The sequence below is a fragment of the Miniopterus natalensis genome, chromosome 17 (assembly GCF_054644295.1).
Source record: "Miniopterus natalensis isolate mMinNat1 chromosome 17, mMinNat1.hap1, whole genome shotgun sequence".
NCBI classification, from domain to species: Eukaryota; Metazoa; Chordata; class Mammalia; order Chiroptera; family Miniopteridae; genus Miniopterus; species Miniopterus natalensis.
This window is the reverse complement of record NC_142097.1, coordinates 2,468,873-2,492,964: the sequence shown is the minus strand read 5'-3', so window position 1 is coordinate 2,492,964 and position 24,092 is coordinate 2,468,873. Positions and strand designations below refer to the sequence as shown.

The 24,092-nt window shown below is 46.8% G+C and overlaps 1 protein-coding gene across 2 annotated transcripts; it reads right to left on the bottom strand.

Moving 5' to 3' along the window:
- Nucleotides 1–917: 917 nt before the first annotated feature.
- ALDH3A2 (aldehyde dehydrogenase 3 family member A2) lies at nt 918–22,665 on the bottom strand. Of its 2 annotated transcripts, none has more exons than XM_016196455.2 (10): nt 22,500–22,665; nt 21,040–21,271; nt 20,277–20,362; nt 17,953–18,161; nt 16,696–16,813; nt 13,520–13,661; nt 11,816–11,982; nt 9,989–10,088; nt 6,455–6,690; nt 918–2,750 (listed from the first exon to the last, which is right to left on the bottom strand). In XM_016196455.2, exons 1-10 carry the CDS (start codon nt 22,650–22,652, stop codon nt 2,736–2,738), a joined length of 1,458 nt encoding a protein of 485 aa, XP_016051941.2. In that variant the 5' UTR covers nt 22,653–22,665; the 3' UTR covers nt 918–2,735. The 2 variants fall into 2 exon arrangements, with proteins under 2 accessions (XP_016051941.2, XP_016051940.2); XM_016196454.2 differs by lacking the exon at nt 918–2,750 and adding an exon at nt 5,450–5,554.
- Nucleotides 22,666–24,092: the final 1,427 nt, after the last annotated feature.

Genomic DNA, 24,092 nt, shown 5'->3' with positions numbered 1-24,092 from the left:
CAGAGAGAGAAAAGGAGGGGGGGAGAGATAGAAACATCAATGATGAGAGAGTCATTGACCGGCTGCCTAGCCTGCAACCCGGGCGTGTGCCCTAACCGGGAATTGAACCCCGATCTCCTGGATCCTAGGTCGATGCTCAACCGCTGAGCCACGCCCGGCCGGGCAGAACACTTGTTTTAGATTAGCAAATGGGGATCGGAGGGTAAGAGTCTGACACCAATTCTGGTGTTCCCCTCCCCACGCCACAACTAAGCCTTTCTGACACCAGCTGAATGTCCCACAATTTTACTCAACTCTGACACTGTCTACCTAGAGAGAGCATCAGATCCCATGGCTAAGGACTTGGTCCCACAAGATCCCCCCCACTCCCACACTCCCACCCCTGCCTCCAACTTCAGACTCTGATCACAAGTCCAGGTTGTCACCTATGCTTCTGACCAATCAGATACAAATGGGAGGTTCCAATGACCCCTCCTTGGGTTCAGTTAATTTGTTAGAGCGGCTCACAGAACTCAGAGGCGTATTTTACTTACTAGATTACCAGTTTATTATTAAAAATATAATTCAGGGACAGCCAGATGGGAGAGATGCATAGGGCAGGGGGGAGAGGGCACGGAGCTTCCATGCCACCTCAACCTCCACACGTTCACCCGTCCTGCTCGCCACGCCATGCTCCTGGATTTCACGAAGGCTTCATCACGTAGGCATTGATCAAATCATCGGTCATCCATGATTTTACTCAGCCTCCAGCCCTCTCCTCCTCTGAGGTCTAGAGGGTCACAAAGTCGGTTTCCTTGGCAACCAGCCCATCCTTAGGCCTTGTCCAAAAGTCCTATCGTTAACACTAATTCTGCGGCAGGAACAGGGACAAAGACCACATATATATTTCTTACTCTAAATTACAACAGGACAGAGGATGCAGTTGGAAAAAACTATTTACTACATGGATATTTTAAAAAACAAAAGAGCCAATCTCACAAAGGACAGAAAGTAAAGCTTGAGAAAATCTCCTTAGCTGAGAATTTAAAATGAGAAAGCATGGCTTAAAGAAAGTTGACAAATGCCACCTCTGATAAAGACAAAATATGTATTTATAGTTGGAGAAAACTTACAATCAAAGAATTACCTCCCAAAGATCACATCTGCTGTTTCAAACTAAGAACAATATTGAAATCATGCCAATTTCATCAAATATAATGTATTTATTTTGAAGCAGAATATACTAGTAGGCAAGCCAGTAATTTAGTTTAACTAGAAATCATAATGTACAATATACTAAACGAAAACGTCATGTTGAAATTATGATCGATTATTCTGATACAGTTTAAGCAGCTTTTTCCTAAACCAGTATAGTGATTAATTCTTGTGCCTCATCCTGTGAAGAAGACAAAACATACTTCATGGAATAAGCTCATTCAACAAAGCTGATTATACATTCTAGAAAGTAAATTCGCTCTCACTGAGTGGGCGGAGTCTGTTTCCAAATGGGAGAAGGGTGGAGCTCCCGCTGCCAGTCCCACAGCACCGCCCAGTTGGAGGCTGCGTCCCGCTGGACTCTTTGGCACGTTCCCACAGGCCGAAGTATCTCAGGTCGTGGCCATGGAGAGCTGCTTCTGTGTCCTCCATCCTGGTCAGCACGGCCAACTGCTATGGCTTAGAGTCCTGCAGACTTCTTCAAATGACCCCCACCAGCCTCCTGAGGCTCTCAAGCTCCCAGGTACTGAATGTCCAAGGCCTCTTGTCCAGGACAGGAAATGGTTTCCCCGTGTTAAGTTCTGTAGGCTGAATTTAATCCAAAAAGGGTCTCGTTGAAGTTTAAAAAGTGAAATTTACTTGCATTGTGCTATAGAAATAAAAAACTTAAAGATTTGTCCTTGGAAATCCACTAATTTGCAATTTCAGGGTCCAGACAGAGGTTAAGTTTGCTATAAGTACAGTATTTCTACTACTACATTTAAAAATGCCAGTCAGGTTTTATAAGACGCAGACTTCTAGAACTCCTACATCATAAGAGTGGCAGATGACACCTGAATGAAATTGGCAACTGTCTTCCAGGAAGTCCTAGCCTTTACAAGATGCTTCAGGTGTTAAAGTCATAATAAGCCTTTGTGGGCATGGACAAGAGACTGCCACAAACCAAACACAAGGCAGGACAGTGAATGTACAAGAAAGGAGGAAAACCACTGGCTAAATGGCATGTTTCACAGGAGAGCCAACTCCTGGAGGTCAGGTCCTCAAGTCCCAAGGGATAAATGAGGGACAAGGACTCCCCTGACACCCACACCCACAGTTCTAGAGCCTGGGAAGATCTATTCTCATCTCTCTGGACTGAACTCTTGAAAGTTTCCAGAGTGATGGAGGCAACAGCAGGGATGGGGCGGGGCGTCCCATGTCCCATGACCTAAGAGAGAAAGTCACTGAGCAGGCCCTGAGACTCCTTTACATTTCCCAGGGAGTGCAGATTTAGCTCGAGGCATCCTCTCTCCCCGGCACAAAGCTCTGAGGTCTGGCAGTGCAATCTAGAATAGGTCCTCTGAGTGTCCTTACTTGGGGAATGCTGGGATCTGGCTAAAGTGGCAAGTTGTATGAACGGTGCTTGGCCATGACATTAGGGTTGATTAGAGGGCTGCATATTTTCTTTGTTTTTGGTAGGATGTTAAAATCGTTGCTTCATTAACTAGTGAACAGAGGACTAATTCAGTGGAGGCAGCTAGGAGGGTGAACAGGACCACTCTTCAGTAATATCCAACCTGGAGAGAGAAGGAAGGGATCCAGGTTACTCTGCTGGTTTAAAAACTGCCTGACCAGCTCTGGAACATGAGCTGAGTTCCAGGTTCTAAATCCTTATATAAAAAGGCCTGTGTATCCCTCGGACGCCTAAGTGCGTCTGAGGATAAAAGATTATGCTCTCCTCCCCCGACTCCAAACAATTGTAACAAGACAGGCGGTGACAGAGGTGGTATTCTGTCCAACATCAATGGGACAGCATTAGAACAGAGGCAGGAGCTAAAAATGCTCATTTACTGTCCTCACATTGTGAGTAGGAAGCTGAAGTCTCTGCATGAAATCTGAAAAGTGATAAACAGTTTTGATACTACTGAGATTTCACCATCACCGGTTGGCTCAGTTGGTAAGAGTGTTGTGGGTTCGATCCCTGGTCAGGGCACATACAAGAATCAACCACTAAATGCATACATAAGTGGAACAACAAATCCATGTTTCTCTCTCCCCCTTTAAAAGTCAATGTAAAAAGCACTACTGAAATTCCAAAGTACTACTGAATTTAATCCATACCTCCTGAGGCTGAAGAAGTGTTGCTGCAATACCACCTTAGAGTTCAAATGCCATATTTAATTTTCAAAGACCTAATAAGATTTATCAATTTTAACCTTCTTTATTTCTCAACCTTTTCACATCCTCTACAATGCTTTCTGTAGCTTACATTAAGTTTTATTGGAACTCTGTTTTGTGTACTTATATGTATGTATTTCAATGTATTTAGAAAACTGCTGCCCACTCTGAGATTCTGACAGGCTCCCTTTAGAGATAATCAATCACTGCTTTCCATTTCCCACTTAAGTGTTTCAAAGCCGCCTGGCCGGTGGCTCCACTTGTCCGTACACCAAAGTTGTGGGTTAGATCCGCGGTCAGTGCGTGGGTGAGATAACCCATAGATGTTTCTCTCTCACATCGATGTTTCTGTTTCTTTCTCTCTCTCTCTCTCAACCCCACTCTCTAAAATCAATAAAAACATATCCTTGGGTGAAGGTTAAAAAAAAAAAAAGTGTGCCCGGCCAGGCGTGGCTCAGCGGTTGAGCGTCGTCGACCTAGGATCCAGGCAATCGGGGTTCAATTCCCGGCCAGGGCACATGCCCAGGCTGAGGGCTGCAGCCGATCAATGACTCTCTCATCATTGATGTTTCTATCTCTCTCTCTCCCTCTCCTTTCCTCTCTCTGAAATCAATAAAGATATATTTAAAAAAAAAAAAAAGTGTTTCAAATCCATTCTAATTCTAGCAAAATGAATATAATCACACCCACACATAAACAAAGTAACTAGTACAGAAAAGCAATTTCAGAAAAGTGTTTGCAATTATAATAAAGATTCCTCAAGTAAATGACCAATGTAGGCTGTCATTTATTTTTTTTAAAATGTGACTTAAAAAATGGGTTAAAGCTCAGAGAGGAGAGCAGAGCAGCAGCTAAGAGAAAAAGAAAACCCAATCTTTACCTAGTCTCACAGAGAATTCAAACCAATCTGAACTAACATATCAGCTCTCAGTAATGAGAACTGAGAGGTGGAGCTGAAAGAGACCTGGGAAATCCCTGCCGTCCACTCCCTCACTCTATAGATGAGCAAGCTGGGGCCTAAAGATGGGCTCAGAAAAGGCCTTGCCCGAAGTCATCAAGTTGATCTCAAATCCAGGAATCACAGCCACGTTTTCTTGCTCCCAGCTAAACGCTTTCCTACATCGCTGCTTCTCCAGCCCCTAAGGGAGAAAGGCTCGTCTGTCAAACCCTTTGGGAAACTTTGGGCAGAGGCTCCCTGGCCTGTTTGCACCTGTGGGAGCCTTCCTGGGAAGATGGCAAGCCTTGGGGGCAGTCAGCTTGGGCCTCCACATTTTCCATGAGGCTAAGAAATTCCACCCCAACCAAGAAGGTGCATGTCAGGCTGATGTCCTGGGAAGAGCAGAACAGGAATGACTGGAGACCAAGCACGCCTTGGACCTCAGGAGCGTGAGGAAGAATACGCAGCCCCTAAGTTGCACACACCAAGTCTGCTACCACAAGTCACATTTTTTAGCCCTTGCTGGTTTGGCTCAGTGGTTAGAACGTCAGCCCCAGACTGAAGGGTCCTGGGTTCAATTCCACCCAAGGGCAGAGACCTCAGTTGCAGGCTCGATCCCAGGTCCCGGTTGGGGCGAATGAGGGAGGCAACCAGTCGATGTCTCTCTCCCATCGATGTTTCTCTCTCTCTCTCCCTTCCACCCTCTCTGAAAAGCAGTGGAAAAAACATCCTCAGGTGAGGATTAAAAAAATAATAATAAAAATTAAAAAATAAAGTCACACTTTAAAAAAATCAAAACAAAACATGAGTTTCAGAGATTTTTAGAAGATTCTCAAGTTACAAAAGGAGTCAGTGTCTAAGTGGTGACTGCAGGTCTAGAGTGTCAGCCGGCACTTCCTCCAGGGGGCTGAGGTGGGAACAGGAGGGAGGCATGCGAAGGACGTCCCTTTTGTGAAAATGACGGATGCTTCCTCTGCACCCAGCGAACCTGTCACCTCTATGTTTTTTAAGATTCTAGCAACCCACCCTCATCCTTTTAAAACTGTGGAAACGTTATGTTTTTAATACTCTGATACTCTGGGCCAAAGTCCAAATTGAAGACAAATAAGTTAAACACTTTTTTCAGTAACTCCTGAGCCCACTTAGGTAAGAAAAGGAGGCGCTCCTACCTCATGCTCAGGCAGAGCTGGTCTGAACCTGCTGTTGGCACTGCTCCCTGGCTGCCAGGAGGAACAGCAGGGCCCTCCTCAGCACAGCCTGGTGTTTCTGAGAAAACCCAAATGACTTCAAATGCAACTGGATCTCCAATCCCACCAAAGCTGTGCCACTGTAAGATGAGCCCACCCTTTCCAACTAAACTTAAACAAAATACAGATACAAACACAGCTATTTCCATGACATGCTTGAATCTGGCCTCTCCCCCAAGCCTATTCCCCATAGATGCTGTCAGTATTTTCAATGTATCTCCTCGACTAAGAGCCAGGAACACATGGCCTTTCCGTTCCACCTAATGCGTTATCTTGGATTTTCTCCTTCGCCCCAAGGATACACGAACTGCCTCGGGGAGCCAGCCATCAGGAGAGCCTCTTGTAAGCCCATATCTGTAACTAGTCACCAAAGATAAACTTTATATGATAGCCAAATTTGGAGGAAAAGCATTCAGAGCTCCCTCACCGAAGCTGCTCCACCACCACTATCGCCCACCTCAGAATTCTCTTCCCCATCTCCATGCCATGCTGCTTCCAGGCACAGTCAAGAACAAACTGAAACTGAGGCACCAAGAGCAAAAGGGTCAGAGGGTTAGATCACTCAGAATTCTGTGAGGCAGCTCCAGTGTTTTAAGTGCTTGAGACCAGAGGTCGGCGAACCCGGCCTGCGATGTGCTCAGGCCCTGTGGCCACAAGGTCTTTGTTGTGAGCACTTGGCTCTGCGCCACACACAAAAGCAGCAGAGGCACCAAGCAGGCAGAAGGCATGGCTGTGCCCCAATGAGACGTTTTTGCAAAAACAGGCAGCTGGCCAGCAGGCTGTGGTTTGCTGACCCTGTCTTAGTATGAGAGACAGAGTTAATTTGAAAATTAGAGGAGCTCCCAAGACAACCAAAGTGCAGCTGGCAGCCACTCAGGCAGGGTCAGAGGGATGGCGCCTCAGGGTCGCAGGGACTTACCTTGACAAGCACGGCAGCCACGATGCCCAGGAAGGCGAGGAACAGGAGACCGAGTTTTCCTTTGCTGAACCGTTTCAAAAAGAAAAATTTTGCCCAATCCACCTTTGACTGGCTGTTGGGAGGATATCTGAGTTTGTTAGCACCTTCTCTCTTCAAACTTTTCAATAAACAGGGACGTTGATGAGAGAAAGTATCAAAACTGTGTTTTCCGTGATAAGCTCCCATCCCACTGGAACCTGAAATAAACGGAACAGACAAAACAGGCTCCACTATAGGTGACACAAGCTACTTCTCTGACTAAACATGGATACAGGAAACCCACAGAACTCTCTGCTGCCTTGGACACCCCCATTCAACTTCCTGGCCAGCACAAGTGGCTGTTTTCAGGACCCTCTTCCCAGCGTCCCCAGCAAGGTGACTCTCCCTATAGATCAGGATGCTTTCCAAGAGGGGGCAGGGTTTGCAGCTCTCTGCGGCAGGGGCTCTCACTGATGCCAGGGACAGTAGTTTGCGTTCTCTAATTTCACTCTACCACCCCCCCCACCATACTAAGTATCATCATCGCCCCAATTCCACAGGGAAAGGGAGCTCAGCAGGGTCAGTCACTGTCTGAGGTGAAAATGCGAAGCCAGGATGGGAGCCCAGGCTAGCCTGGCTCTAAGTGCTGTGTGCTCTTCCCACCACCCGTGAGGCTTCATTCATCCACAGCCCCACACACCCACTTGCTTCCTCTAAGCTTCCAGGAAGTAACGAAGACTAGGATGTCAGGGTGACACAGCTGTGTGACAACAGGCAAGTGTCAATCTCTGCCCTCTAGAGCCATACTCTGGGCCAGCTTTCACTTCTCAAATCTGCTGTGTGCGCTGGGAAGACGTGTATGGCACCATGGCGCAAGACACAGGCAACGGGGGCCAGGAAGCAGTGCACCGGTCCATCGCTCAGATGGCGGCTGAAGCTGCAGGGAAATCTGGCAATACGTATCTGTTGATAGCTGGTATTGCTGCTCTAGTTTCTACTATTGCTATAGCTTCTACTGCTGGAATTGCTCTTACTCAAGAAATACATACAGCGAGTTTTGTTAATGAGTTAGCAAAAAATGTATCTGATGCTTTGGGAGCTCGAGAAAAACTGATAAGAAATTAGAGGATAAGTTGAATGCCTTAGAAGAAGCTGTGTTACTTATAGGAGATCAAATTCAAAGTGTGAAGGTTAGAATGTCGCTGCAATGGATTTGAGTTACTAAGAAACCATATAATCACTCTGAATGGGGGTAGGATAGGGTTAAAAACCATCTTATGGGGATATGGAGTGAAAATAATGTATCTATTGATGTTGCTGCTTACATGCCGCTATAAATGCTAATATAAATGCTATAGAATCTGCTCCTCCTCTGTATACCTCACCCGCAGACTTAGCAAAAGAACTGTTTGACAAGTTTTCTAATATTATCTCTAGACAGTTTATCTTCATTATTCTATTCTGGTATTATGTTGTTGGCTGTAGTGTTAATATTCCTATGTTTATTCCCAGTCTGTGTCCGAGCAGAAATACAAAAGATCTCAGAGCTGCAGATAGGAGTCCACTGGCTCAAATTAAAAAGTAAAGGGGGAGATGTTGGGAGCCGGTGACATGTCTGGACATGGTCCATGCCACCTGAGGGTCTGGAGTCAGGGACTCGACCCTCCCACAATTACCCTTGATATTGAGAGCCAGCTACGTGTCTGGACATGGTCAACGTAGCCTGAGGGCCTGGAGCCAAGGACTCAACCCTCCCCACAAGTTCCTGTTAAGAGCCGAAATAAAGATAGTTACCAAGGTCTGGGCTCATGCAGGAGGCAGGGTGTTTACTCTGAAAGAGTGTTCATGCAGCCTTGAAGGAACTACTTTGTATCACCCTCACCTCATTACTAACTGTTTGTTGCTTACTATATAATAAAGGCATTGAAGCCATTTGAGGCTGCACCTCATCGGAGGGCATTCCTCCTGATCCCGTAACTGTGTTTGTCTCTTTCATTCCCACTGCTCCTCTGTTCCTCTTTCAGGCTGGTTCCTGACATGTATCAAAAGACATGAACTTTGAAAAGAATTTTAAAGACATTCATCAGAGGTTGTCGTTAAATACTGGGGTTATGGGTAATCTAAATTTTTTTCTTTGGGCTCTTCTATCTTTTCCAAGTTTTCTTAATAAGCCCGAATTTCTTTTGCATTTGTCAGGGGGGGTGTTTTGTTATAAAGAGAAGGGTGTGGTGAATGGCGCCAAATGCTACCTAGTCAGATAGGGACTGAGCCCGTCACTAGATCTGCACTTAGCAGGCACCTGTGACCTCATGTGGAGCAATGACTGGCTGTTCCTTCAGGTAGGAGCCAAGATTCTGTGGGGCACTAAGGAACTAGACACAGCAGAGTCTAATCTTTTGGGCAGTGAACCTATAGTAACTACAGCCCAAATCCCACTAACCATCCTTTATTTCATTCACCACCTCTCCACACCCAAACACAACCATCAGCAAATCCTGTTGCTTGACTCCCAAGAGATTCACGCCCTTTCCACTAGCTCCCCTGCCACCATCCTCGTCCGAGCCACTACTGTGCCCGTCTAGATCCTGCACCATCCCCTGACCCAGTCTCTCCCACAAGCCCCTCATATTTGTTGGTCACTGTGCTGGGTCCTGGCAATGCCTAGAAAGGGACCTATGGCATCATGGAAAGCAGGCCAGGGTTTAAGACTAGCTTGCCTTAAACTGGAATAGGTGGTTAACAGGCAAAACGGGCCTGTCATTCCCATGGAGCAGTTGATTTACAAAGGAAGAAAATAAAGCAGGAGCTTTTAACACGGCTTTTATCGTGTGTTTTTTGCTGTGAGAATTTTTACACATATGTTAATTTGTAATATCTCTAATAGATAACAAAGAAGCCTACCACCTAGATCCCAAAGGAAAAAATAAAAAGCTGAGTCAATCATCCCAGGTGTAAAAAAGGCAGGTAGGTCACAGCCCAAAGGGAGCAGCAGGCTGTGTCCACAGAGCTGCACCGAGAGTGAATCCCTCCTGCCATCCTCCTGACATGGGGAGTCTCATTAAAAGAGTCAAGGAGAGGCCAACCCCTGTACCGAGGGCTGGGAGCAGTGCAGGGGGCATGCATAACACTACTTGGGAGACAGCATGGGGCCATGAGAAACCCTGGCCCTGCGGCCTGCTCCTGGCCATCTAAACCTATCATTTATACCTCCCTTATCAAAGACAGAGGAACCTTATTAATTAGAGACCTGACTGCTGGTCCCCCAAAAGTATCTAAATCTGGGAGGACAATCAACAAGTAAAGCAATGAAAGGAACAAAACAGTCAGAGACTGTGGTAAGTGCTACCAAAGATGAAAGGTGGGTGACCGGACAGAGAACACTCAACATTGGGCCTGGAGGGTAGCAGAAGGGGGCTTCTCACTGGGCGGTCAGGGAGGTCCCAGGGAGGATGGGCCAGCAGAGAGCTGTTCACGAAACATCCGGAAAGATCTGCTGTGAGCAGGAGGGGGACTCACCCACTCCTCCGAAGGGCAGGGAGCTGAGCATGAAGTGCATGATCACATCGTTGACCGTGACACCCCCGCTGGACGTGCCTTCAATCATCCGCTTGACGAGCTGAGGAACAGACCAAGGCTGGCAGGTTGGTGACGCCCACAGCGGCCTGTGCGCTGTAAGGCACATTCCACCCTCATAGGCTGCACGGCTACTTGAGTTTGGGGAACCGTGCCAAACAAACAATCTAAAGTGTCCACAGAGCTTTACCAAGAACGAATCCTTCCTGCCATCCTCTAGATAGGGGGAGTCTCCTGCTCTTCTCAAATCATGAAACAATTCAAGGAGAGGCCAGCCCCGGACAGGAGGAGACAGCAAATGTGATCACTATTTAACTTCTCAGATGCACATCGAGTACTTCAAGGGAGGCAGCACCGAATTGGCCCTTTTAAGAGCTGGACTCCCCAAAATGGCAGCAAAAAGCTTTCAAAATAAGGGACAGTTCAGACTATACTCTGGTTTGTACAAATTGTTAATAATTCTCCGTCTCTGCTTTAACTTATAGAATATGATTTATAGATGCATTTAGTTTTTATGAAATGCAACACATATTTAAGATTTAGCATCCAGTTTTTTAAGAAATGGTTGTCCTAAGAATGGGGGAAATGACACCTGAGTGGTAAATGTCTCTCACCTGGGAGCCAACAACCCCTTGAGAGTTCTTCATAGGAAACGTCGCAGGGGACTGCGGTCACACAGGTAACCCAGCTGCTGGCAAGCGCTCCCCACCAAGCACACCCTGGCCAGTGGACTTGACCTTTGGGGTCCCATCACCATACTCTCTATGGCCACTTAAAATGTCAGACTTCATGCCCAGCTGGTGTGGCCCAGAGGTTGAGATTCCCGGTCAGGGCACATGCCCTGGTTGCAGGCTCGATCCCCAGCAGGGGGTGTGCAGGAGGCAGACCATCAATGACTCTCATGATTGATGTTTCTCTCTCTCTCTCTCTCCCCCCCACTTCCGCTCTACGAAATCAATGTATTTTTTTTAAAAAATAAAAGCCCTCTGCTTGTTAATAACCCATGCTTTCCTGAGCTAACACACCTGTTCACTTAACACATCTGTAGAGATCTGCATCTCAATAGTGTCACCATGTCACCACTGCTGAAGCTGCCACAGCCTATGTGCTACCTTCAGAGGCTCTCCAGGACACACCTAACCTTGGACACTCAGACTCTGACCGGTTCATTTTCCCCTCTTAGTTTTTGCTTTTCTTCAGAGGGCTCTTGAACCTCCTTGCCCACATTGAGGCCACTGTCCCTTTGCAGCAGCGGTCACCTTGAAAGGCAAGTGAATAAGCCACATGGAACAGTGCCACGCAGTGCACGCTGGGGTCACATGGTGGAAAACGTCCGCCTGCCTGGGTCAGTCCTACCACCCTAACAGCAAAGCAATGCAGCTGGAGAGACAAAGATGTCACAACCACTCCCGTCGGTGCCAGAGATCTCTGCTCCCCACAGCCCTCGAGCAGTCGGGAACACTGTCTGCGTAGAGCAGAAAGGCTCTGACACAGACATGCCCAGTGGGTTAATGTCAGAAAAGCTTCCAAGCTGGTACATGAGTCTTCCAATTATGCGGGAGGTATCTGAGTCAAAAACCCTGTGACACTCACCCTTGTGGACACAGATCTATCCCTGAGGAGTACGGGAAAGGTTACTGTGATAGCCCCAAGACCTCACAAGTACAGCCTCAGTTGGTATAATACAAAATAAACTTTGATTTACTGCAAAGAGGGAACACAGCTTATGATCGTGGCTTATGACAGTGGGCTGTTCTCTGTAAAGCTTACCTTACTGTTACGAGAAAACACATAGAAAGCTAAGGGCTTTTCACGGTCATTTATGAATTTTATGGCTTCATCCGCATTCTTCACAGGCACTATTGGAAGAATTGGTCCAAAAATTTCTTCTTGCATCACCTTGGCTTCAGGATCAACATCAGTAAGTACTGTTGGGGCTGAAAGGGAAATAAAATGAAAATGCTACAGAAGACAGAAATGCAAGCTTCTTGCCTCACAGTTTTCATCAGGTCACCTATCCACCCCTTCCCTGTTCCCACCCAAGTATCATCCATTGAAAGAGTCCTGAGCATGCGGATGAACCATTCAACCTAAATGTCTGCAAGCATGTGAATCAGGGGATCCTGATGCAAACTGAGAGAGAGATACACCTGGAAACATCCTAGTCACGCTTAACCCTGTTCACAGCCACATGCATAACAGAAGGTTATGTTTACATCTTTCGGGGAGCACAGACAGCCCCTCTGTGGATCACATCAACACTTAATTCAAGTGCTTTCTTGCTTAGTATCTCATTGACCTTTATTTCCATCCCGTTACAGATTAAGAAAACATATTTAAATGGCCAAGATTCTCTAACCCTTAGTTCAGTGTTCCATCCACTATGGGGAAGGGGTGCAAAAAGGAGGGCACCATGAATGTTGAAGAAGCTCTGCAGAGCATCCCAGCATTCAGGACGAGAGGCACACCCAAAGAGAGTCTGCACACAAGCTGACTGTCAACTGAAAAGGAAGACACCTGACAATAACAAGTTTCCTCTTTTCCTTTACTCCTAGTTTCCCATTAGGCTCTTCCGGAAACGTGGTGACAGTTCTTGCCAACACACTCCAGGGGTATATATGCTGCACCCCAAATCCACTGCCCGCTGCTTCCCTGGGTCAGAGGACTGCAGATAGTTATGTGCTCAGATACAGTGATCCTGACTCCAGGTCAGAGGAAAGTTCCTAACTAGTCTGAGCTAAGCATGAATGGTCTTTCCTCTTGCCACTGATAAGCCTAGAAGTAGGAGAGCAGAAAGATGAAACAACTGGGGCTTTTGGAGGGTGTTACTGAGCCCCTGAAATCACAGGCTGGAAGTACTTTGGGGCTGCTCATTATCTGAGAATACATTTTCCCTTATTAAGTCCTTTGAGTTTTAAGTTGGGTTTTTTGTAATGAGCAGCATCCTACCTGATAGGAGAAGTAAAGCTGGTTGGGGCAGTTTTGCCCACTAAATGTGAAATTCTTCTGTTATATGTTACTTTGGAAAAATGTGTTTAAAATTAAAAGCTAATCAGATTTATGGCAAAGAATAAATAACACAAATAGTAAACAAATAATGTCAAGCATGATAGATCAAAAAATTATTTCTGCAATAGTATTGCCCGTGGCCAGCTGTGGCATTAGCTCAGCTATTTCCTTCTTGAAGTTGGTTTTCCAGGCATAAGCTGGAAACAATTACAGAGTTCTCTTCTGTTTCTCAATGTAGTTAGGAAGAAAAACTTAGACAAAATACATGTAAATACAAAAAAACTAGTGCAACACAAGTGGTATTACTAAACATGTGTATCTACATGACCATCTTTAAACAGTTTACCAGAAGCAGTATTCCACAGTCTATTTTACACCAAATATCTGTTTACTTAGTGTCAGTAAATAGTATCAATAAATACTGTCAATCTCCTTTCCCCATAAGAAAAGGTGGGTTCCCATTACCTATGTAGCGGGTGGCTTCATCAGTCTCCCCACCAAAAGCGATCTTCTGTCCTTCAAGCAAACTTAGTATCCTCTTAAAATGACGAAGGTTGATAATCCTTTCATAATCAGGAGATTCTTTTATATTTTCTCCATAAAATTCCTATTTAAAACAATAGTGCTTGTCACAAAAGACCCATATCTCAATTTCTTTAATAAGTACAAAATTCACTCATGCTCAAAAGTCGATCTGGTTTTACATCATCACATCCCATGCCACCAAGTACTGTAACAATACAGATTGTTCCCAACTTACGAGGGTTGAACTTTAGATTTTTTGGCTTTATGATGGTACAAAAGTGATACACATTCAATAGAAAGCGTACTCTGTGAAGCCTGATTTTCCCAGGCCAGCGATATGTGGTATGACACTATTTCGGGTTGGGCAGTGGCAGCATGATTTTGCCCAAATGCAGGCTAATGTAAGTGTTCTGGGCACGTTTAAGGTAGGCTAAACTAAGCTATGTTGTTCAGTAGGTTAGGTGTACTAAATGAATTTAGACTTATATTTTCAACTTATGATGGGCTTATCAGAATGTAAGCCCACTGCAAGTCGAGGAGAATCTGTAACAGTGTCAATTCAAGCCCTTGGGCGTATCAAGGTAAGAATTAAAGTGCACACACGTTCATCGTTTTCTGTGGTTTCAGGGGTCATAGAGAACTTTTCAGTCTACCTGTGGGCCTGACCGGAGCCAAACGCACGAGCAGGTGCAGAAGGAGATCTTGCTCTACTTTTAGACCAAGTTTGTTTACCTATCAGCTGTGGCTGCTCCCCTGCAAAGAGTTGTGTAGCTGCAGCAGAGACCCTATGACCTACAAAGCCTAAAATATTTACTATCTAGCCTTTTACAGAAACAGTTTGCTGAGCTTTGCGCTATTTCATTGTTTTCTATCTTCTCTGGACTGGTATTTCCACCAGTCATAGATGATAGGGAAACCACTCAGAAGATCAAAATACAGTTTTGGTAAATTAAATAAGGTAAAAGAACCTCAAAGGCTACATAATCAATATTTATTATGTAAAACAAACACAAAATTACTGAATTATTGTGTCACTTCAAAGCCTTATGAAAGCTCTCAACTTACTCTCAAATCAAAATAAGCATAGTTCACCCACCCTCCACAAATAGCTCAAGTCTGGGAGGTAAGAATTACCCAAGGAGGCTGGGTTGGCGTGGCTCAGCAGTTGAGCATCAACCTATGATCTAGGAGATCAACATCTGATTCCTGGTCAGGGCACATGCCTGGGTTGCAGGCTCCATCCTGCAGGAGGCAGCCGATCAATGACTCTCTCTCATCATTGATGTTTCTACGTCTCTCCCTCTCCCTTCCTCTCTTTCTGAAATCAATAAAAATATATTAAAAAAAGAAAAGAATCACCTGAGCAGGAGCACGCCCACACCTTTCTTCTCTCTCAGGCACGCACCTCCTAAGCTCTAAGGGACTCCACGAGATTTGAAACCAGGGGAGCAATGGGCAGCGGCAGCCTGTCCCAGGCTAACCCTTGAACCTGTCTCCAAGGCCCCCTTTTCTGACTTTCCAGAGAGCCTAAGCAGCCACACTTAGGCTCTCCTGTTGCTTCTTCTATCCTAAGTCCTTCCTTGTTTCACTGTTCCCAGCTTCAATAAATGTACTTTCAAAATCAAAGAAACAAACCTGCCCAACAAACAAACAAACAAACAAACATCATTTGAGCAGCTTGCTGAAATGTATATTCCTGGGCCCCAACTCTGGTGCCACCAACCAGTTTTCAATGCTGGCTGCACCTTAGAATCACCTGGAGACCCCAGACTAACTGAACCACAGTCTGGAAGGTGAGGACTGGGATGTTCTTACATGGCTCCCTAGTGACGCTGGTTAGGAACTACTGTTAAGCGTATAAACGCCTCAAAGAAAGGCTGAGGGGCTCTTACTCCTTCATCACCATTCTCAACAAAATATGATTTCTCAAGTATTTATAGTCTCACAGGGATCTGTACCATCCCTGAGCACATCCCACATTCCCCGAGTCGGGCCAATTCTCCTTTCATATTCTCCTCGTCAGGTTCCCTCTTCAGTCCCATCACTTCTGTCCAGGACCCTTGGTACCTCAGGCCCAGAGTTACCCTGCCTGGAGCACTGTACCCTGAAATCCTGGTGTACAGTTCCTGTTCTCTGATCATAAATGGTACTCTTTGGTATTCTTGACCCTTCCTTCCAGTGCTCAGTTAGCATCTGTCAAGTCGAGAATGACTGTTCTAATAACTTCTCCTACCCGGGGGGCTTAATAGCCTCTCCCACCAGTGACCTCAGTCACACTGTCCATCCCATTCCTTTTCAGTCCGCACCATGCATATCATTTCTCCATGGGACTCAGGACACTACCATACAGCCTTCCTTGATTTCCTTGCTACAGATCTTCTTTGAACACCCTGGAAGACCGATGACCATGTCCAGAATATACTATAAACAGGTGTTTGATTAACTCACTCCTCCAAACTCTCTGCTTTCCCAAACACTCTAATACACAGGAACTGATGACCTGAATCAGCAATGACCACTGTGCGAAAGCCACACTTGATCACACTTCAAAGGACAGGCAACACTCTCTCCAAACCACACACATAGTTATGTTGAAGCAGTGATTTTCTACCAGCGTGCAACAAGCATTTTTAAAACATACAATACCTGACTATTGAGTCAGGGGCACTGATCTCTTTTCCCTTAGACTGTCAAAGAAAAAAATGACAACAGCCAACACAACAACGGCCGTTCAGTGTGAATGAAACAAAATTATAACTTTTTTTAGGTCAGATTGGCAAAAATATATTTTTTGGTGTGCAGCAGAATTTTAGTAATTAGTTTATGTGTACCCTGTAATGAAAAAGGCTGAAAATTGCTGTTTTAAAGCATATACCACAACTGACCAGTTGTTTCATCAACAGATCAACTAGACAGGGCTTAACACCAACCTAGTCTTGCTCCCAGCAGGCATCCTAGGAATGGGGTACAGAGCATTTTTAATTAGCCAGTAAGTTAGTTTAGTCACGTATACTATTGGAGTTTTCCTGGGGAAGAGAGGGTGTAAGAATGCTGCCTGCAAACAGTTGATCTGACTCTTAATGAAACCAATGGAGTCAGACACGTTACACACAAACCTTCAGAGTTTCCTTAATCTTCTGCACGATTTGGTTCTGGAGGGACGGTTCACAGAGGACGTAGTCTGGAGCAATGCAGGTCTGACCACAGTTCATGTACTTCCCCCAGGCTATGCGTCTGAGGGGAAAAACCCAGAGCCACAGAATTAAGCCCACTATTCATTACATACATTTGTGTTGTTTCAATGTTTCCAACTAGCATGTATTCACACTTAGTTGGTAATCTTTATAAAAATAAAAATATTTTAAGAATTCGTCTCTAAATCAGTTGGCTGGAACTAGAATGCATTTTCCAACTGATGTGAAGTACTCTAAGGAAGTATTCTCAGGCAAGCTCATAGGAAACAGTTCTTTATGAGCAGTGAAACCACTGTCTACTACAGGAAGAGAAAGAAGTAGCCTCCCAACACCCTTCCTCCTCCCACTTCAGCCAAGAGGACATCTGGGATGACAGGAGTTCCATCCAGACTCACCTCTCCTGGCTGCAGCTTTAGGCCTTGCTGGCAAGATGTTCAGGCATGCAGAACAGCCCTCCCCACTTTGGAAAGCTGTGCCCATGTATGGATCAAAGTCCATGACATGAACATTCACAACTGAGGGCCCCCTATCCTGGCAAACAGGCTTCTACTTACGAAGCCAACCTGGACCCCAGTCAAGCCCTCTCTACCTCCCTTGCTCCCCATCTCTGACGGAGAGAGAAAGTCACACATCCTGAGCACACAGGTCTGGGTTTTGGTACTTTCTGATAGCTAAACCTGATTTAGCAGAGAGAACCTGAAACCTCTTGTTTTCTAGTTCCCAGATGCAAGATGCTAATCTAAGTTAAAAGATAGATAATACTGGGTTTTATCAACAAAGAAACTCAGTTGAGAAATCAACATAATACCCTTTCTGTTGAGAATTTAAAGATTTTATTAGGCATACACAATACTTTGGATTACCTACTTCCTGGATCATTTACCAACAGCACAACAAAACTTCTTATAGATCTATAATCTCAAGAACTGAAAGAACCTTTTCCCATAACTCCTAAAGAAGACCATGTGATGTCATGATCTACTGCTCATCTCTTCTGGCAGTGGTATGCAGAGACTCAGGAAAGAGTTCTGTTACCCATGAGGATATCAACCACTAAGGCTTAATGATGTCTCTTGGGGCCAAAAGTTGTAAGGTTCCAGTGCAAAAAGGATACATCAACCTCTTAGGAAGTCTCCACCATGCTGGGAAAACCCCAGATGACCATAGAGCTGGTCTCACCTGCAGGCAACATCCAGGTCACAATCTCTGTCAATGTAACACGGACTCTTTCCTCCCAGTTCAAGAGTCACAGGGGTCAGATGCTTGGCGGCAGCTTCCATGACAATTTTTCCAACTGCAGTGTTTCCAGTATAGAGAATGTGGTCAAATCGCTGCTTCAGGAGCTCTGTGGTTTCTTTAACACCACCATTAACAACAACATACAGGTCCTTAAAGAAAGAAAAACATAGCCCTGGCCAGTGTGGCTCAGTTGGTTGGGCACTGTCCTATGTACCCCAAGGTTGCTGGTTCGAATCCTGGTCAAGGCACATGCCAGGGTTGCGGGTTTGATACCCTGTGAGGTACGGCACGCAGGGGGTAGCTGATTGTGTTCTCACATTGATCTTTCTCTCTTTCTCTCCCTCTCCCTTCCTCTCTTTAAAAATCAATTAAAAAATCTTTAAAAAAAGAAAAGAAAAACATAAACACTTGGATTGCCCAGTTAATCCGATTGTCTAACATGAGCAGTTTCTTCAACATGAACATGTAACATTCAGTAAAACCACAAACAGATGGAGACCAGCCCTGTGAGGATAGAAGAGGGATCAGATGGAAGACAAGCGGAAAACAGTCTGACGGCATCTGAGAACATCATCCCACAGTGGGACTGACTAGAGAGTCCAGTGTTTGCTGCCTGAGCTCAGCAATGAAGACAAAAGAGAAGAGGGCAAGTGGCTGGTTTTGACCAGGGAAATGTATAAGATGAGGGCTGTGCAAGGTGAGGATTGAGGTGAGAAAAAAGTGACTGCCGCGAATGACCGCAGAATAGGCCCCAACTTAATGTCTTAACCTGAACATTCTCTACACAACACAGTGCAGGGCTCAGTCCATAGTAGGAACCAAGTAACTGTCTGCTGAAAGAATGGTATGCAGCGCAGAGCAGATGAGAACACTTGCTTCTGAAGTCACATCTGGACTAAATCTTCACTCTGTGACTTACTAGCTTACTTGATCTTTGACAACCACTGAATACCTCTGAGCCTCAGTTTCCTCATCTATTACTGGGGAGAAGTTCCATAGCTTTCGACTGAGCCCTTACATGACTACGCTATTATTAGCACTGCTATGAAAGGGAACTTCTTGAAAAACATGAAAAGCAAGGACAGAGGACAGATGACAAGGAAGACAGAGGGAGATATGTTCAAGACTCTGAGGTGCAGGCATGAAGTAAAAGCTGGTTTGTGGACCGCATGCTTCCACTTGGTCTCCTAATTAGGGGGGCTAATTGGTTCCCATTCACTTCAGAGTTCAACTGCCCAACAACTGTTTCAAGTTTTAACTTGTATATGGCTTAATCTATGGAGCACATGTGACTGATCTCCCTGACAAGCTAAGGGAGGCAGGGTGGGCATGACTATACCCATCTGGACAGAGTCAGATAGTGAAATATTTACCCCTGGTGAGGGCCCAAGCAGGCCCTTCATGCTCTATGCTCTGGTTCCAAACCCTACTCAATCTATGACATCTCACTGCTTTCATTACCTGTCTGAGCTACACAACCACAGCTATTAGAACAAGTTTGTTAAGTGTTTAAGACAACAAACAATATGACTCTAAGGCCCAAAGCTGGCCTCTAGATTATTATAAACTAATGTGTACAGCTACAGGGTATGATATTTTAAAGCTGCCTTTCAATGAAAGTGAAATGAGGACTCCTTTCTGCAGCAATTCCATGTAGAACTAAACAGTCCCAATTCCATGGTGGTGGCAGCACAAATTTCCTCCTTTGGAGGGCATGAGACCCTCTGCTTCAGAGAGATGAACCACCTGGCTGAGGAGGTCATTTTCTTTATTCAACTCTGATGCTCTTAAATGCCAGCACTTTAACCCGAGTAACAGTCCACACTCTGGTTTAGGCCATTTTCCTTCTGTAACTTCATGCCACCAACAGACCCACCGTAAAGCGAAGTGTTTTCATACAGCCTCAAACAAAAAAGATGATCAGGACCTAGCATAGCTCTACTCCTTCATTAAATAATTCACTAGGTGAATACACCTAAAATCATGTTAGGTCAAAGGTTAATCCAAAATGCCAATGGCAGAAGAGGATCTATGAGTAGCAAGGGTGCCCATGAAGCCACTGGCCTAAATATATTGCATAGTAACAATAGCTGAGCTATTCTACAGTTTATTTTGGAGCTCAACTTCTTTTATTAAGTCAATGGTTGGAGGCTTAATTGTTAAAGCTGCAAATCGATACCTAGCCATCAATGACAAGCACTAGTAGAGGTCAAATGTGTGTTCCCACAACAAAGGTGTTTTCAAGACAGTCAAGACATTCTTACCTGGTCTAAATACTGGGGGAGGAGCTTAGCCAAGATGTTGGCTGTATTTTGACTTATTTCAGAAGGCTTGATAATCACAGCATTTCCTAAACAAAGCAAAAAGCAGGACAATATCGTCTAACAGTTGACTAAACTTTTTAACAGCTACCAAAATGGTGTTCGTGTAGAGAATACAGGTTAAGTACTCCAATTACTCCGGCTGCTCTGAATTCTCTTCTTCCTCATAATGAGCATAAGAGCTTGTCTCACTTTCTCTTTCTCAAATGCTAACTTCTTAGTTCTCAGAAGGTTCCATCAGGTTCCATCAGCCTCCCCCACTCCTCTATCTTTCCATCACTTTCCTCCCACTCTCACTCCCACTCCAGGATTTTCCTCTCTATCCTAGAATTATTGGGCAACCAGGGTTTGTCAATACAAGGCTGTTGCCCTGGATCCTGCAGAAGTGAGACACTGATCTCCTGGAATTTACTATAAACCCAAGCTAGCAATATTCCATAGCTCTTAGCTGAATGAAGAAATGGTCAGAAAGAATCAAATGATTCAGCCAGAGATGGCCACTGAAACCACATTGGAATATAGATGCCTGACTCTAAATTCCTGAGCCTGTTGACTCATGCCTTTATATTTATAAGTTCTCAATATATTGCTGGTGTAAACCAAGGCATATCATCAAAGCAAACATATTAGCCACCATCCTTAATTTATAATCAATGAGAGAAAAACACCCTCTAAAAAGGTATAAAGACATGAGCTGGCATCAGACCTGCAGCAATGGCTCCTATCAGTGGTTGAATGGTGAGAACGAAGGGGTAGTTCCAAGCTCCTATAATGAGTACAACTCCCAGGGGCTCTGGCTGGACATAGGCCTCGTCCAACATGGTGAGCAGGTTCCTCTTGGCTGGTGTAGCAGTAACCCATTCAGGCAGCTTCTCCAGCACCAGATCAATTTCCCCAAGAACGGTAATGACTTCCTGACTGTACGCATTAAATTCACTCTGTTATAAGAGAATCACAGTAAACCCCTCATAAGTATGACACATTCAACCCTGAATGTCAAAAACTTTCACCTGCGGTGAAAACTGGCATGGTCAGACTAGCTGGTTTGCCATTCAGGTTCCTTCTGCAGCCTCCAAGCCCTCAATAAAGACTTGCTAACTCCCCCTCGAACACACTCAGTCCCTCTCAATACTTCACTGACCCAAGCCACTTAAAATCACATTACCTTTCAGGATGATGTCCCTGATTAATGGCTTGCCTTGATCACATTTTATAAACCATAGCAATTATGCTTGTGACCTGCATCTTAATATTTCACTCTTAATACAATGTTTTACAACTATACTCTTATCAGTGTATGTTTTGTTTCCCAACCAAATTTAAACTCTCCAGGGCAAGGAACTTATTGTATTTCCTCAGTAATCCTATATATGCACATATTCACACAAACGTTTCATGCTTATAGAATGATTCAGACTTTTTGAAATCTTAATTATCCCATTTGTTTATTTGATATCATAGCCCCTCTCCCCCTAAAGTATGCTAAAGGAAATTTACAGTTACTGCTATTTATAGCTATTACCACCCTTCAAAATAATCTTTCAGGGGAAGTGAGAGAGGGCGAGGGAGGCTCACAAAGCCAGAGCAAAGTCTTGTCATCTGTGGCATAAAAGTAAAAACAAAAGGATAATATTGTTAGAAAATACAGGGGAATATACTTATGCCCTAAACACTACCCAAACCCTTGCTACTCAAAGCTTGGTTCCAAACAGGGACTTAGAATCTCAGATGCCCTCCCAGGCCTTCTGAACCATAATTTGCATTTTAACAAGTAGATCCCCAGGTGATGGGGTTTGAAAGTCATGGAGAAAAATGTAAGTGCAACAACGACAACCAATAAACCTCCTTCTACAAAAGCAGCAGTAAACAAAGTTAAAAGACAAGAAATCAAGGATATACAAAAAATTCCTACGGGAAAGGGACCATACATGCATCAGAAAAGCAGGCAAAAATATAAAAGGCAATTCACAAACAGAAGGCAGGAAACACAAGCACTTCTGTGTCTGCAAACGCGCAGCGGGGGCTGTCTGAGCGGGGCGGGAGGCCCTGGCGGCGGGCAGCTTCTGCGCCGCCGCCGCCGCGAATCCTCCCGGTTCCTGCGCGATCCCGGGGAAACCGCGAAAGCCCGGGCGGAGGGCGCCGCGCCGCGCCGCGCCCCGCGCGCACCTTGCTCAGGTCGGACGCGAGGGCCGCCAGGATGTCCTTCTCGCGCTCCTGCACCATCCTGCGCAGGGCCTCGAGCTGCTGCAGCCGGGACCGCAGGGGTCGCGACCGGCCCGACCGGAACGCGTCGCGAAGCCGCTGCACTAGGCGCTCCATGGCCTTCCCTGTGCTGAGGGGAAAGGGGAAGTCGGGGGGCGCCGCCTCCTGCCGCTGCCCCTGCCCCCGCCCGTGCGCCTGCCCCCGCCCGTGCCCCCGCCCGTGCCCCCGCCCGTGCCCCGTCCCCTCCGCCGGATGGGCCCCAGGCTCACCGACAGCCGCGCCTCACCCTCCCTCAGAACAGCTCCTCAGCTCTCACGAAGCCGGACTGCCCCCGAGCATCCCGCGGGGCTGGACTCGACCCCGAGGCGCGCGCCGATTGGTCGGGGCGGGGCGCGTGACCCCGGCGGCAGCCCCGCCCCCCGCCGGGCCGGGCCGCGGGCGGAGCCGGGCGCCGGGGAAGCGGTCAGCTGGGGGGCGGGGTCCCGGCGGCTCGGGGCCGGCCGGGGGTCCGCGACGAGCGGCCGAGGCGCCGGGCAGACCCGGAGCGAGGCGGGAGCGCTCCGCCGCGGGCCCGAGTCGCTGGCGCGGCCTCTGCGGCGGTGGAGAGCGGGTGCCGCCGCCGCCTGGCGCCGCAACCCCAGCCCGCGAGGCGCCGGCCAGGGGTGTTTGTAGCCGCTTCTACGCTCATCGCCCCGTTCTTCCCCTTGACATTCATGACTCTTACAGTGGCCTCTGCCCGAAACTGCTCGGGGGGCCTCTCCACGGCTGGGTCCCGACTAGCACGCTTGGCCCCGCGGCCTGCGCCCTCCGCGCCGTGTGCAGGCCGCCCGGATGGCGCCCCGACGGCGCCTCGGCCGGGCCCAGGGCCCCCCGCCGTGGCCGCCCCTCCCGTCCCGCAGTCCCTCGCGGAGCCCCCCCGCCGTGGCCGCCCCGCAGTCCCCTCGCGGCGGGGGCGGGCTGCGGGGCCCGAGGCTGTGCGCCCGTCGCGGGCTCGCGCGCCCCCCCCTGGCCGAGCGCTCAGCGGACGCGCGCAGTTCAGGCTCCGCGCAAACGCCGCCTCGCCGGCCGCCGCGCGGGAGCGGCTTCTGCGCCTCTGCCCTCGCGCTGTTCTCTGAGCCTGTCTGTCTGCCCCCTGAGCGTCTTAAATCCCGGGACCTTCTCGTGCTCCCTGCAGCGTCGGCGTCCATGGCAGACCCCCAGGGGCAGGTACTCAGGGTATCGCCTCCTGAAAGGGGGCGTGGTGAGCTGGACATGCTCTGGCCTCGGGTCTGGGCACTGTCCACTGCTGTGTTTTCTCAACAGCCTGTAAAATTTGCGGCTTATTTAAAGAGATTCTTGGTGAAGGAGGGAAGTTGGCATGAACATCAAATTCTTCTTTACTAAACTCCACTTTTCCTTTGTGTCCTTTTGGCAAAAAACAAAACAAAACACCAAGATGTTTACCTGGAGATGCCATGGGTAAGTGGAGATTGCAGGTGAGCAAGCAGCTTTTTACAGGAGAAGCTGCAGCCTCTAACACATACCAAGCCTTTAAACCAGCTCCAAGCTGTGAGGGTG

What these genes read in the sequence shown, in the direction of transcription:
- ALDH3A2 (XM_016196454.2), bottom strand. Translation starts at nt 22,652, where the DNA reads ATGGAGCGCCTAGTGCAGCGGCTTCGCGACGCGTTCCGGTCGGGCCGG. An exon ending in GATAGGAGCCATTGCTGCAG is followed by an intron (nt 20,363 to 21,039) that starts GTCTGATGCCAG and finishes TGCTTTGTTTAG; the next exon opens with GAAATGCTGTGATTATCAAG. An exon ending in TCCCCCAGTATTTAGACCAG is followed by an intron (nt 18,162 to 20,276) that starts GTAAGAATGTCT and finishes TCTTTCTTTAAG; the next exon opens with GACCTGTATGTTGTTGTTAA.